Here is a 15,982-nt window from a genome sequence, read left to right as displayed (position 1 = left end):
GAATAAATTCAGTTTAGAATTCATGAAAAGTAGCTATTATTGTAATGGGCAGTTTAAGCAGCACATATATCATTATGGTTTGTAGGTTTTTTCCTGATAATTATTGAATAGTGAAATAACATATTCCTCTTTAAACCCATTCAGATTTTTGGCCAGCAAACAGTATTTTTACATAGAGCACCTCCACTGTATCTGAGGTCATTTCATCAATGTGTGTTACTGATTTGTTTAGTTTTCCTCAACTGTGATTGATTATTTATTGCTGTAGTTTATGAGCTTGTATCTTCTTTTCAATGTTTTTTTTTTTTTTAACACTGATGTGTTACTTGACAGCTTATCACTGAAGAGGGATGTACTGACTCGCAGGCATCTGTCCTTCTGCAAGCACTGCACCTTTACCTCTTCTCTTGGATTCGTTTCATCTGCTGTTGTTGCTCATCTTTGGCGCTTTTCCTGGGTGGTAGCAACAGCCACCAGTGACCTCAGGAATACTTGTGTGCACTTTGCTACTCCTTATTAGAGCTCTGCCGCCAGCTACTGCTTCAACGGCCTTCTGGAGGAGCTGTCGTCATCTTGTTCTCTCTTTAACAGTATTGAGTAGTAATTTTATTTGCTACCCTTTTTCTAGAGACACAAGTTGTTTGTTTTCCAGTAAGATAAGCATTGCACCTTTTTCACCTATCCTTACTTGCAGTGGAATATATTTTGACTGTGTAACAGGACCGGCTCTTTAGGCCTTACTTCAAGAATTGGTATTCTTATTAATGAGTAAATGTCCATTTGGAGTACTGTTACCAAAAAACTTTTTCTAAACTATCATTTTCACATACCTACTTCTTTCACATTCATCTACCGGTTTCCTCTTTTCTTATGCCTCAAACATAAGTTACTCGTCATTGTTTTATCTGCCTTCATCCTGCTGCTTTTTCTTCTTTCAGTTTCAAGAACTTGTGATCTACTTCTAATCAGTGCATGCTGGCTAATTTTATAATTTCCTAAATGAAGTGCCTCACTTTCAAAACCCTGTACATTTACCTTTGTTTTCCTTCATGCATTTCTTCAAAGCCCTTCTTGTCTGGGATTTCTGCTGAACAATTGGATATGCTTAGCCTGCTGCTGTGATGGACTGTGCCCAGCGCTGCTGGCTCAGTCTCACCATTCCTATTTCATCCCTTTGCATCCACCAACGCTTTGTTCTGTATTACTGAAGTGTCTTGCACAGTGGGGCTCTGTTTATGTTGAGGGCTTGCACAGATTATTACAGATAATGACAAATGGTTTATTTCTGTCCAGTGTTACAAGTCTTTGAGTTGTTGGCAGGGGTGGATTTGTGCTGCACCCTTTTTCCTGCCAGGTTGCATAGGTATTTAATATCTTGTCAAAATCTTTTCTGTTTACAGTTTGCTTTGCTCAAAAGCCTTTCCTGATTTTTAAGCCTTTACAAAGGTTTTGTTTCTGTTGAATCCACTGCCACTAATAACATAGTGATTGTGTCCTTAATGAACAAGACCTTTTTTTACTTTGAGCCTTTTAGTAAATACTAAGCATCATCTCCTTTTTTTCTTTGACTAGAGAAAAACTGGTTCCATCATGCAGTTTGCCTCTTGAAAACAAATGCCTTGAGTTGAGTTTATTGCATTTTCTTGTTTATGTTAGTTTTTTCCTTTTTTATGTCGCTCCAGTCATTGATATTCAAAGGTATTGCTTTACAGAGCAGAGCTTTTGGTAATTATTTAATTTATCCAAAAACTATTCCCTTATGGTGGTGATGTTGCTTTGTTTTAAAGCAACTACATGCTGTTGTTTTATACTGCACTCGGTAGACCTTGTGCTAGGTAGAAATTCACCATATATTTGGGTATTTCCTGTAATCAGTACCGAAGATGGTCAGGAAAGAAATCTAGTACTGGCAGAATATTCAACTGGAGTAAATGCTCTCTCTTGCTGACTCTGCTGTTCCCACAACTCTGTATGTCCTTATCACATAATCACTGCTTGAAAATTTGAATTTCTTTTTCCTCTTTTAAGTCTGCTCTTCTATCTTTCAGACCTTTTTGTAACTAAATTGCACTTATTGTTGCACGTTTAATTCCCCAAATGAATAGCCAAGATAACATAAACTGTGTAATTTTTTCTGCTAGACTTACATACTTTAGCAAATTCAAATTCCTATACTTATAAGTGGTTGTCTGAAATGTTTCTCTCATTCAGCGCAGCTCTGTCATCAAAGGAAACAAGATTTATGCATTTCTTGTCATCTTGGACTTGGTAGTCTATGTATTATTTTAATATTCCTTTTAAAATGTGAAATGGCTACAAAGGTGTCTACTTAGCTTGCTTAAGTTGAAATTAAACATGCTTTTTTATTACCATTTAAAGTTACTAATTTTTCTTAATTTTGCTAAATCTGTTTTAGTTAACCATCAGTTTACTCTTGAAGTATCTAACTACTATTTTGGTTCAGTTATGCTTGGTCTTACTTCATTTGGGTTTTTTTCTTGTTCCATTGTTTGAGAGGCGGGGAGGGTTCATCCCCCTCCATGACTTTCTCAGCTTTTCACCAGTCTCTCTCCTAGAGTATGTTCATGCACATTTAAGCCTTTGATCACTCCACCGGGTGAATGAAACACTTAGGCTTGTATGGAGTAGTGAACATGAATTTATCGCTTAGATCAAATTTCAACCCTTTTATATAGTGTTACAGTTTAGCTCAGCCTTCCCGTTAGGGAGGTAAGACTGAAGAGCCTTGAAAACTTGCAACCTAACAGTGTAATTTCTGGGTGCCTACATTCTTTTTAATAATAATGGGGTTTTTTTGTTGTTCATGGTGGAATTCCACAATCAAATCTCTTGGTCTACAATAGAACTGCCATTCCAGGCAGGTGCAAAAGTATGTTTTGTTGTGGTGTCCTGTCTCCAGCAACGGCCAGGAGCAGTTATCTTTGGAGATATGTAGTAAACTAGGCATGTACAGAGTGCTAATTGCATATTTTCTCCCTCCTTTCAGCAATCACAGCTTCAGAGTATTCTTTTGCATCTACTGTGTTTAACAGGCAGTGGCATACCTATCTTTGATGAATTTGTCTTTAACTCCCTTATCTTTTGGCCAGTGCAGCATTCTTTACACTATAAAAGTCATTGTCAATTATTTGTTGTGTGGAAAAAAGCGGATTTATTTTAAATTTAAACCTGTTATTTGCTCTTCCTTCTTGGAAATGGCGAAGAATCATTCCCTTATGCACAGCATATTTGATTTTGTAGATCCCCCTTCAGTTACCACTTTTCCAAAATACTTAGTCTTTTCTCATATGGAAGCTCTTTACATTCCTAGTTATCTCTCTGGTCTCTGTTTTGGTTTTTTTTTTTCTGATCTGTTGTATTCCTTTATTAATAGGGTGACTAGAACCACACACAATATTAAGATGTCAGGGTACTACAAGAGTAACAGATAGACATAATGAAGATTTGGCTTTCATTATCGATTCCTTTTCCTAATAACTTCTTGTGTTCTAGCTGTCTTTTTTCGCGGTTGCAGGGACTGCATGATGTTTCTGTCCAGGATGATTACTAATACCTTCCCACGGTATTAGCTTAAAAGCTAATTTAGAGGCTGTCATCATGTATATGCATAGGTGAAAATATTTTTCCCATATGTATCACTTTGCACTTAACAACATTAATTTTCATCTCCATTTTATCATATAGTTATCCAGCATTGTGAGATGTTTTTGCAGCTCTTTACCATCAGTTTGAGATCTGACTACCTTGGATAACTTTACAAACTTCACACCTTATTGTTCACCCCCCCTTTTCGAGAGTCTCTATAAATACAGTTGAATAGCTTGAGTGTCTGCATAGGACCTTAGAAATTTTTGCTGGCAAACCATTCCTTGTCAAAACTAACCATTTATTTCTGTTCCTGTTACTTTCTCTTTTTCCTTCAAGTTGAGGGAAATAGAATGCTCTGTTCTTCATTTCAAGTGCTTCTGTTGTACTTTAATCAGTTTTGTATGTATTGAATAGAAATTCCCTTTTTTAAGATATTTTTCAGTTCTTGTATTTCTTCTGGGGTTTTTTTTGCATGCCATCCATTTTGAGCTGCAGCTTCCCTTTGTGCTTCAGCAGCCCGTGCAGCACTGCAGTTCTGACTTTTTACTGTGTTTCCTAATGCAGCTTTATTAGTATAGCATCTTCCAGATCATTGATTTGTCTGCTGAAATCTTGAAATCTAAATTTGTCCTTAGTTTCTTGACTTGAAGATAGCTGCCCAATTTTACTTCAGTGACTATTTTCCTTTATTGTTACTTGATTTGCTTGCTACAGGACTATATCATCATTGGCAAGAGATACCTTTTAATAATGCAAGTTTAAAGGATTTTTATCTTTTTAATTGTGGGGTTCATTTTTCTGATATTCTGTGCCTGGTTTTTGGAGAACTTAAATTGTTTGACAGGAAATGGAAGCTAGTAATTCTGTATCCTTCAGTACTGGTTGTTATCTCTAGCCCCAGTCACATAAGCAAATTTTTTCATTAACCAGTATCTGCACATCAGAGTGAAAGTGCTGTTTTCCTCTCCTATTTCCTAAAAAATGTCTGCGCACCCTGCTCTTTTTTCATCTCAATCCCTTTTTGCAGCAGTCTTCCAAAATCACTTATTCCTTTCTCCTATAGCCAACAGTACAAATATTTTTTAGTTTTCCTCATAGCTTGTTGGAGTAAGTTATCTCTCTGCATCCCACTTTCCAGGAAAGAGAATGCGGCTGCCTACTGCTTCTGTTGCCCTTTCGCCTGGATATTAAATCTGAGCCTCTGCCTAGCCTGCCAACTGTTTAATCAGAAATAGTCAGAAGGCCCTCCTTCCTAATATTGCAGCTGACTCTGAAATCCTCATTATCTTACATCTGCATTTCTGCAGTGCAATTATACAGAAGCAATTATTTTCCTAAAAGCTTATAATTTAAACAGATGAAGGAGAGAGTATGAAAAATGCATATAACGTGAAGCGAAGACTTGTACCTGTATAATTGATGCCACATACATTTCATTTTTTGCTTGCTTTTCTTTTTTAGTAACCTTCAGTTGTTGCTTTCCATTTTATTCCGTTCATGCATTCTTGACACTGGTATGCAAGAAGGGGAAAAACAAGGAGATACCTAGAAAGCAAAGCAAAGGAAAGGGGAAGAAAACAGAGAGCAAAGGAAAAACTGGTGCTTGGAAGAGAGGAAGTTAGAATGAGGCCTGAGTGTGGGGCGCAAACTGAAAGAAGCAACCGATCAGCAAGAAGAGACTCTTTGGATATAGACAGTAGAAAATATGATACAATTGCATCTGTTGTGAATGTCCTTGCTTACACTGCTTTGGTAGTTGTTCCGCAAGAAAGATAGCAGAGGAATCATCTGAAAACACCTTATTTTAGTGTTAGGCAGAAGCAATTAATTTCTGCTTGTAAGCAACTGTTCCTGCTGCTGCCCAGAGTTTGTTGGAAGGGCTAGTCTAGCGGCTCCTGTCCTCCCACCAGCAAAACGCTATCCACTGTAGGATTCCAGTAGTCCTGGACAAAGACATTATCTCTGTCAGTGCAGAGCCAAAGAGAAAAGTTAAGGTGTGTGTTTTACTTGAGCAGCTTGGGGCATTTCTTTTCACAAGCCTAAGAGCTTGTGCTTGGTTGGGAGGAGGAAGGTAGGTAGCTCAGGACATGTTTACGTTATAACACCTATGCGGAGTTGGGTACAAATCTGAGGGAGGCAGAAAACCCACACCCCTATTTATTACATTTAGAGCAGTGTGCTCTCAGAAGAGTTTACTCTTGTAGTAATGAAGGAATACGAATAGCAGGGAAAAAAAACCCTTAAAGCAAAAGAAATATAGCTAGTGGATGGTTTAGTATTTTGAATGAATCAGACCAGCTCTTCTGCCACTGTCGTAGCTGTCCTCCAACTGTTCACACTTCCAGGTTGGGTGTTACTTCATTTTGGTAGACAGAGAATGATGAGCTGTAGCGAGGAAGAAATGGGCTGCTAATAGCGTGGAGAGGTAGAGACAATGTATCTGGCCTTAATACTATTGATAATTTAGTTCAAGGGATGGAGTGTCTCTTCTAAATGGCACTTTTCAGTCTCTCCAGCCTATTCTAAGTGAGATATATGTGCCTTGTGGCCAGAGATAAATTGTGGCGATAGGACCTCTGAATCAATCTTTGCTGTGTGGTCTTTTTTTTTGTCTTTTTTTTCCCCTTTTTTTCCTTTTTTAATTTAAGCCAGGAGTTGATTAGATGCCTGGCAATGATTACTATCCATTGGCACCTCCCATTGGGAGCACACTCCAAGTACCAGCCTTCAGCTCTTTCAAGCAGGGGAGGTTAAGCAGGCTGCTTACTGAGCAAAAGGAATTTCTCTTCCCATGAGAGCTTGAGTGCTGTTTCCCTGGCTAAGAATGCTATAATTCCTTTACAAGTGACAAGCAGGCTGCTACCATCTGCTGGTGAATGGCTGCAGGATGGTGGAGTTTGGGTGAAAATTTGGTCATGGACCAAAGAGAACGATTAGCGGTCATTAAGCCCAGTTCACACATTTCCTGTATGAAGTTCCGTGATTTTATTTTGGTTTTAGAATATTTTCTAACTGTAGTGTACATCTTTTCTTTTTGTTTTGAAACATAAATACGTAAGATACGGGTTCTAACCAAAGCCACAGAAAGTACCAGCAGGAACTATGCATCTTTTTATCTTTTAAGGCATAGCAGTGATGTCTTGCAAAAGAAGACTCAGACCATCCAGAAATTTTTTAACCACTTTATTCTGTCTTTCTAGAAACACCTGGATATATTTGGAAACCACGTGGCATTACATGATGATAGTCTTTTTCAAAGATTAAGTGATAGACTTGTAAGTTGTTTTAGAACCATACAGCTTTGTAGGGTGTCTGCTTTGTTCAGTCACTCTGTGGTGTGTCAAGAAGGAAGAACTCGAAAGAAAAGAGTAGTTATTGTGTATGTGGTTCCCCCAGCTTCCCCTGCAAGAAGCAGATGGTCGGGGGTCCCAGGAGGTAGAAGAAATGGGGCCATTAGACTGTCAGTGGCTTGTGAAAAGCAGAAGCATCTGCCAGAATGGAGACTTGTTCAGCAGCAGGGGAGCCAGCAGCAGCAGATGATCTCTGCCTTGAGCAGTCAATGGTATAGTAGTCCACTGGGGAATTGCTGTTGTGGGCGTAGCTGCAGGTAACCTTGATAATAATCTAGTTGGTCTGGCAGACTCAAAAAAGGGGAAATGAAGGCTTGATGCTCATGCTCTGGCATCTTAACTGCCCACTTTTCCTGTCTAATCAGTCCTAACTACGACTGATTTGAAAGTATTCCGAACACATTCTCAGCTGAGTGCTACAGGCACACTTAAAATTCGTCAAAATGCCTGTCGTGTTTCTGCTGCAAGTTTCAGAATAGCAAGATGAACCACACTAGATGCAGGAAAGAATAAGTTCAAAGACTAAATTAACATTTGGAAAAGTATCAAAAATTTTGCTAGAGGTCTTCTTGTTTTCAGTTGTATCGCACAGCACAGTCTTTTAAGACGTGCCTTTTTAGTGTTAAGAAATATTTTACAAAGCTGCAGTTTAATCTATGCTGCTGTAGTTCTTATGCTCTTATTGACTGCTCTGTACAGGACACAGTGTTCCAGGGAAGAATGACCTCTTCTGTTGCAACAGTGTGATGGTACTTCAAAGACAAGATGAAGCGGGGAGGACAGAATGCCTCTGAGGAACAAAACTAGAAATTCATATCTGTGCTCAAAAAGAATAGTCAATTTGGGTTCTGTCCTGTTAGAATAATTAATCTCAGTCAGCCACATCTAAAAGCAAGAATAAAGCATACAGGTGAAAGAGTTCTGGTTCAGAACTCCTCAAGCTGCACTTTGTGAGTACTTGGCATAGGTGAATCTGGGACTATTGCCAGTACGTAATATTCTTCTAGGGTTGACTTCATAGCCAGGAAAAGACATTTTCTATACATGAAACTTGGTTTTACTCCCATGAGAGAGTGAATTACATTGCAGTTTGGCTAGAAGTCCACACGTTTTGGTGTGCATTTAAATATTGGTTTAGATTTTTTTTTTATCGTTGGAAACTAGCATTCGTGTTCTGACAGGCAAAAATAAGCTGCTTGAGTGTCTCTTTCTAGGCCTCGGGGACACTTTCCTTACATCATAAATACTGCAATAGTTGTTGTGATACACATTCACTGCTTAGAAGATAGACACAATTTAATAGGGACCGCTGAAGATCAGACTCAGGATGCTTTGGTATAACTGAAAAGAGAAGGCGGTATTCAAGACTGCAGTTGTAGATGTCATGAGAACTGACGTCTCACAAGCTTTTCTGTTAGTTGCATCTGCTTTGATTTGAAGAGGGCCACCTGGTTTATGGCTGGAGCTAGTTTTGTTTTCATCCTCATTCAATCATTTCAATACAAACTATAGTCATTTCTGCATAGCATAGAATAGTAGGAAGAGCAATAACTGTCAGATATTCTCAGTGTTTTTTGAAGTATTGTAATCAAAACCCTGTTTACTGTGCAGAGTGAGGAATTTCACTGTGGCTGTTATCTTTGGCCACATCTATTCTGCAGACCTGCAGTGCAACATGTATGTTAATCCGGGGTGTGAAGAAGTGTGGTCTAGCTGATGTGGCCATCTTGGCATGTGAGCCTCCCTGTACAGTAAAAAAACCATGCTTTTGTCCAGTGCCAAGTGCACTGCTGGTTCAAGCACATCTGTTCTGTGTGCTGTACAAGTGTAGCTTGCTGATAGTGTTAATAGAGCACATGTAGTTTGACACTAGCTTTTCCAATAGGAAAAGAACTTTTAGATCATGTCGTCATATCTCTGTGTGCAGGCAGTGACCAAAGGCAACTTCTCATAGCCTGAATTCAAGGTGAATTGTACCAGTTATACGAGGCCTTATTGTGGTGTCAGTTGTGTTTATCAGCAAAATCAAAATTCCTATGTTTCTTAAGTATGACTCAGAAGTTATTGTAGGTCATCTTTTTCTGCCAGTAGTCTATTTGCATTATTAATTTTTAAATAGTAGCAGTCTCTTAGCCTTTGGTGGATTCTACCAGATGTGGCTTGTTTTCTTTTTAGAAGGGAAAAATGTCAACCTGTCAGAAATCAGCTTTCATCAGAATCTTAGATTAGTTAATGAAAATCACTTACTGTATACATTCAAGAAATAAAAATGCTGGCTGAATGAGATGCTCTATAGGCCTACTTCCTTAGGTCATTCCTTAAGTCATTCAGGATGAAGTAAATGGGTGAGTGGCTTTCATTCTGCTGCATTCACATCTGTCTGATAATATGGTTAAATACATCATTGACCATTTGAGATAATAGGATTTAAGTAATGAAAATTGAACGTGGTCATCAGATGAGTCTTAACTAATTGGAAAATAAATGTATGAGCATCCTTGTAGCACTGCAAGTGTTTCTTTTGGAGATGTGCCATTTCTGTGATGGTGAGGTATTTTCCCTTGATGGCATCTTCTCCTGCTCCAGATAAACTTTTTTTCATCACCTGTGAAAAAATGTTCAACTTGGCCTTGATCTTCTTGGACTGCTAGTGATAATGAAAATGATGTAACCAAATTACTTTTACACTAATGGTGTCTTCTAAATCATTCTTTGTCATGCTAATTCTCATTTTAAAGCTGCCGCAGATTCAAAAAAGCTATTTTCCTCCAACATTAACACTGATGTCATTGTCAGGTACTGAAACATGGGCCAGTGAAACTAATTTGAGAAGTGTTTCAAGTTCTTTCTGAATGGTTGGTTTGAACATTTGGTATCTCTTGTGTGGTTAGCACAGCTGAAGAGTTTGTTGTTTGATAGAGCTTATGTTGTTGTCTGTTCAAAAGGCCTTTATTTGTATGGTGTGGAAAGATACAGTCTAACATTGTGATACTCGAGAAATTTGTGCTGGAATGTGGTTGATAAAATTCCCAGGAAAGTACAGATATTTGGAAAGATGATTGCAGTCTTCATTGCCATTTTTTGGTTTCCCTTTCAGAAATGTTCCCATTGCCAGGAACCAGGAGCCACCTTAGGCTGCTACAACAAAGGCTGCTCCTTCCGATACCATTACCCATGTGCCATCGATGCAGGTAAGAACAAATGACATGCTGACTATATTTCATGTTTATTCAAAACATATGACACTAAATAGTTCCAAGGTACTTTACAAATTTATTCCCTCTCAGTTTTTCACCTACTATGAAGATACAGTAATAGAAATGGTGAGAAATGGCATCAGATAAACAGTGTACAATAACGTATTAGGACAAGATGGAACTTGTAATGAAAAAGAATCTGCCTGAAAGTGCAGAAAAAGCTTGTTTTGGGGAATGCAGCTACAGTGACTGAAATTTGGCTGCAATATGAGAACTGGCCACTCTTTTCTTGGAAAAAATAGAAACCTTTTGTTAAAAGGGTGCAAGTAACCAGAAAGGTGTTTCCTCTTTCAGGGTTATGCTCCTATGAATAGTCGTAGTAATGATTTCAAGTGCAAAGTGTTTGTAGAATCATCAGTACCACTTGCAGCACAACCTTCCTTCTCCCTCCTTAGAAGCATTTCAGCCAGTCTCTTGAGTAGGTCCAATTTTCATCATTGGACAAGCTAATGGTTTGAATGGTATTATCTCCAGCTATGAGCCTGGGGTTGTGAGTTGGCGTTTTGTGTACAATAGTGAAAGTTTTTCATGGAGATAAACTTTATTCTTGGCTAAAAAAATCCGAGCTCGGAATGAATAATGTCCCACTATTCCAGTCCGCTGTAACTCACTTCTCCTGTCATACAAAACTTGGTCTGATAACAAGCAGGTAAGGATTCAAGATTACAACTCCTGACTGGCAAATAATTGAAAGCTTCCTGTTTGTTATCCCACTTCCACAGCAGCCCACTTGTTTCACCACCTGTTTTATGCTGGTTTTCAAATGTTACAGTATTTGAAGTAGGTATACTAATTTCTGAATTACTGCATTGCACCTTTCACTGTGAAATCCCACCCTATTGGAGCATCGCATTTTATTCTAATAGAAATGTTTTTAATGAAATTAATATTGCAGTGGAATACTACTAGTACCACAGTATAAATGGAGAATCCTTGATTTTACATGAAGTAAGGTGTTAAAGAAATACTATTCTGGTTGCAAAAATCACATACTCGAATGCCAGAAATAAGGGTGTCCATGTAAGTTTAATTTTGGTCTCTTATGAATGTATCTTATAAGATAGTAATCGCCTAATTAAAGACTGACATCTTTTTCCATAAGGCCCTACCTCAGCCTGTAGGATGAAAGGGTACTCATTCATGAACATATGCTGTCCTCACTGGTTCTGTATTTTACTTACTCCATATGATTCTCTCTCAGTTCTGAAAGCAGAACTGTGAAATTCTCTGTGATGTTCATTTGCTGTCATGCCTAAGAGTTTCATGAACATTAACAAACTTTTTTTTTACAGTATATTTGAGACACAGAATCATCAGATTTGCGTTCATATTATGTTTAGTAATTTGTTTCTGGTTTGTGACCTGCCCTTTTCTCGATACCACGAAAAACCAAAATAAATTATAGTGAATGTTCCCAATAGTTTGGGGTGCTTAATTTGAATACTTGTGTTAATAGATACAGTATGTAGCATTTTCTGTGTTCTAAATACAGGTATCAAAATTAAGATACTGTCCTTTTTCTTCAGATGTACCTTCCTCATTAACTGTACTCCACTTCAGCAAATGCGGTAGGATCCTCCAGATGACAAATATGCTGAACAATCATGACTGATTCCCAAGAGCAGTTCTGTGTCATGCACGGAAGAGGCAGTGGCCCATACAAAAACTAGTATATAATCATACTATTTAGTCCATATTGAATGTAATATAATATGTCTACCATATAATATGTAGAAGTGGGCTACATTAAATTTGGCTTTTCCTCGCATTTGTGTTGACTTTGCAACCTTTGAGGGTTTTTTAGAGTAGCTTTTTGTGTTCAGGTTCCAAGGCTATGCTTACTTTGTTTTCTTTTAATTTTGTTATGAGACATCACGTTGTCATGTGGCCATCTGTCAGAGTGCACTATTCCAAGCTAATTTCCCTCCTTTGAGTAATACAGCAGTAATAAATTGCAAGAGCTGCATGGAGGTGGGATACTTGGACTGTGAGTTTCACAAACATATTTAAATAATAGCAGAGGAGTTGGTAAAGCTGGTGAATCTCTGGTTTCACTCCACGAAGAGTATGATTTGGTGAGAACAAAGACTTCTCTTTGGTTTTTTATACATTTTCCTTTCTGTTTCTTCCTCTTCAGTCTGTATGTGTCTGATATGTTCTCCACTCTGGCTCTTCATACCAGCCACAGGCTCTTTATCTAGTTGGTGTCAGGTTCCTCTTCTCAAATTTCTTATTCCAGTCTCTTTGTAAGACCCAATTCTCCGTACTCCTTTCTAACTTTTCCTTTGTCCAGTTTTCTAGCTGTCGTTCTGGCTTCCTCCTCTCTGCTCTTACATCACCTCCTCCTCTCCTTTCTTGCTCCTAGCTCTATTTTTCCTCTCTGGGCTTCTTACTCCTGTTCGGTTCTCCTGACTTAGCTCCTTGTTACACTTCCCTTCTAGTCCCCATTTGTTCTTTTATATTGCCCTTGATCTTCTCTGTTTCACCTTTCTGTGCCTTATCCCACTAGTTCTTAGTCTCCAGTCTCCTGGCTGAATCAATCCTGATTCAGTCTTAGCCTCTTGCTGACATTCATCCTTAACACCCTGCTCTTAACTTCTACTAGCACTGGTCTCCTCATCATGCTAGCCTCCGCTCTTTCTCCAGTTCCAGATTGCCTTTCTCAGTAATGTTTTCACTTCTGTTGCCTTCTGGACTAGTGCTTCCCATTTTGCAGTTTTGAAATGGTCACCTTCTTCCTTCAGGCTGCCCGAGCCTTAGAAATGTCCCCTATGCTTTTGGGTCTGGTGCCTAAATCTGAGGCCAGAGGTTCATTTACAGGAAAGACCTTCTCACCCCCAAACAAAAGTATGTTTGGTGGAATTCTCAAAAGACCTAGCTACTAAAATTTAAGAAGGCTTTCCTGAGGATGTGCAGATTAAAATCCGCATTCCTCCTTTCAAAGAGTTATATTTGCTGACTTTGTGGTAAGCTGACAAGGGCATGCCTTAGCAAAAATTCAGGTCCTACTGAAAATCAGGGTATACTAGAGCTTTTCAGAGAAAATTTGCTGGGATGTTTAACATGGGCAGAATAACTTTTTTCCAAGAAAGAGTTTTAAGGAAATTGTTAGGCTGCTTTAGCTGAAGTTTTCAACCAAAACAAATAAAAGAGCCCAGCTTGAAGAAGATTCTCAGCATTCAAAATTTCAGCCTGATGGTATGACAGTAAAAGACCTTGTTTGCAGTTGGTTTTATCTGTGGGTGTAATCAAGCTGTCTTAATCCATAGCCATTCTTCCAATAAATCTGTATAAAAGAAATAAGCAAGCTATATGGAATAGGCCTACCTTTTCATTTATACCCAAGCAGAAAGTGTAGGCTTCCTTGAGAAGCAAATCGGCATTCTTTTCTCTTTCCTCAGCCTGCTGTCTGCCTATAAAACCTTTTTATTGGTTATGCAGTGCTACTGTCTTTCCTGTAGTGAATCAGATACGGATATTTCTCAAGTTCCTTGAGCTCTGTGGTAGTTTCATTTGAAGTCAACCATCCTGCTTTGAAGGATGGTGCCACCTTGCTTTATTGAGGATCTGGGACAGATCTGTTCTGAATCCTCAGGAGTTTGTGTTGACATTTACAAGGGCTCTCAGACTTTCGGAATATGTATGACTGGCTTTGTATCTTTAAAAAAAAAAATCAGAAAATGCTTGCTGGAGTGTTTTTTAGGGTATGTCAAGTCATAAACATTTGGTGTTTGACTGAGTTACTGTAGCATCCTTAGAAGTGACCATGCGTTAGTTGAGATGAAGTATGTATGTCATACTCCTAGGCAGTTGCACTGTGAGCTGAAGCGTGTTTTTGCCGTTGCATTGGTGTGGGTTAGAAGTTAGTACCCTGTCAGTTACTGTGCCTCATTTGAAAGGCAGTACATTTTTGGTAAAGGTCTGGAGGGTGGAATATCTCAAAACGGCTTCAGTTACTTGCAGTGCTGAAGGCTGGCCCTGCGGCGTGGCCTGGACTCTGGCTTCTGCGCCGATGGTCGGTTTCCAGTCCCACCCTGGTGAGGAGCCAGGTTTTGCACCGCTGTTGCTAATTGGCTGCTATGCAAGGCACGTGGCTTCATAAGCTGCCAGTTCGTACATATGGATGCTTTTATGTAGCCTAATTCAGCCTTCCTTTTAATCTCCTTTCATAGAAAGTAATCTTTGGCAATATAGGGTGCAAGAGAGCTGAACTCCTTTTAGCCATTTGCGTAAAAATCAAGATCAGTAGTGCCACTTAAGTAATTTTTATATGGAAATGACTGTGGTTAACATTGTCTGTGTTTGGCTTTCATCTGTCCAAATTTATGAAGAGCCTCTGATGTCTCAAGATAACTTAGTCCTAGGGACGTCTCCATGGAAACAGGATCTTTGTTTTCTGAAATTTTGTATCCCCTCCCTCTGCTTGTTTCTCCCCACCTGGAGTCAGGTCCTGATTGCTGCAGCACACTTGTCCCCACAACGTGTATCATAGGCAGTTTCACATACAAAAGATTTTTTTCTGTAAATTAGGAAAAGACTAGCAGCAAAATAAAACAAATTTTCAGAGAACAGAAATCCTGTGTCTTCACAAGTATCGTTAAAGATGAGTAACAGGCAGAACACAGAGGATGAGACAAAGTGTGAAGCTTACAGAAGAATAATTGCTTCTATTAAAAATGTTTTAGGTTTTCCCTGACTACTTTATGGAGAAAAATCTGTACAAACAAGGACGAGTCTCAGTTCTTTTTCCCTTTCTGCCACAATGAGCTGATCATAGCTATGTGTCTGGTGACTTCATGATGAATTGTAATCTGTGATATAAAATACTTGGAACTGCTAACGGAAATCCAGGCCAGCTTTGTAATGATGAACAATTTTTGCCTTATTGGTATTCAGCTGATTTTCCACAGTGAGCTGATGAAATTTTTCATAGTTGTCCCTTAATAGAAACAAAAAAATTGCTATTAATTGGATCTGCTATTACTATTTGCAACAAAAATGCCAACCTTAGTAAGAAACTGAGCTCCATACGGAAATCAGGCATGAGGTATGAGGTTTCTGACAGTTCTTCCTGATCCTTGTATGACCTTCCTTTCTGATGCACTAGCTAGAGAAGTGCATTCATTACCGATGTTGGGTTTTCAAGAAAGAAGAAAACTCCATCCTGTTCTAACATACTGTGTATGTTTTTGATGATTGCTCTGTATATTTTTGATGATTGCTGTATTATGCAGTGATAATTCATGCTGTAGTCTAAATGTACAATTCCTGCCCTTATAATGAGACAACATTTTATTTATTTCTTGTTATTTGCTAACACTGCATTTGAAATTGTTATCTGTGGCAGGATTAAGGGTTTTACTCCCCTTTGCTAAAATCTGTCAAGTAACTTAGCCTATTGCATGCTGTTTCCCTTTGATTCAGGCCAGAGGCATTCATGTTGAAACATAAGCGTTTCATAGCAGAGGGATGCTCTGCCAAAGCTTGGGTGTCTAGAAAGCTTTTCCCTCAAGCTTTAGTTGCAGTCTCCTGCTGTCTGCTAAACTCTTCCAGCAGATTGAAACAGCAGGTAGCGCTGGTTATGCTACATACTTAAGAGCATTTTAAATTAGCACATTTTATTTACCATTGTGCTTCTTCACTTGCTAGCTATTTGGGTAGGTTGGAGCAGACGGGCGGTCATAAGCACCTTGCTGAATTCTCATGGTGTCAGTCACGCTGAGGTGGTGATGGTGCTCGGTCCTACTGATGTGGTGATAGTGTTCG

The 15,982-nt window shown here is 38.8% G+C and overlaps 1 protein-coding gene across 3 annotated transcripts in view; it reads left to right on the top strand.

Annotated features, from left to right (window-relative positions):
• TCF20 (transcription factor 20) overlaps positions 1-15,982 on the top strand; it is a 128,891-nt gene that overhangs the window by 104,548 nt on the left and 8,361 nt on the right. For all 3 annotated transcript variants that reach the window (XM_050895012.1, XM_050895003.1, XM_050894995.1), the window contains exon 3: positions 10,057-10,150. In XM_050895012.1, the coding sequence (XP_050750969.1) occupies positions 10,057-10,150 (94 nt within the window). The remainder of the gene's footprint in view (positions 1-10,056; positions 10,151-15,982) is intronic.

This window comes from Gymnogyps californianus, chromosome 1 (assembly GCF_018139145.2).
Source record: "Gymnogyps californianus isolate 813 chromosome 1, ASM1813914v2, whole genome shotgun sequence".
NCBI lineage: Eukaryota > Metazoa > Chordata > Aves > Accipitriformes > Cathartidae > Gymnogyps > Gymnogyps californianus.
The sequence above is the reverse complement of the archived record's forward strand: the minus strand, read 5'-3'. Positions and strand labels throughout refer to the sequence as shown.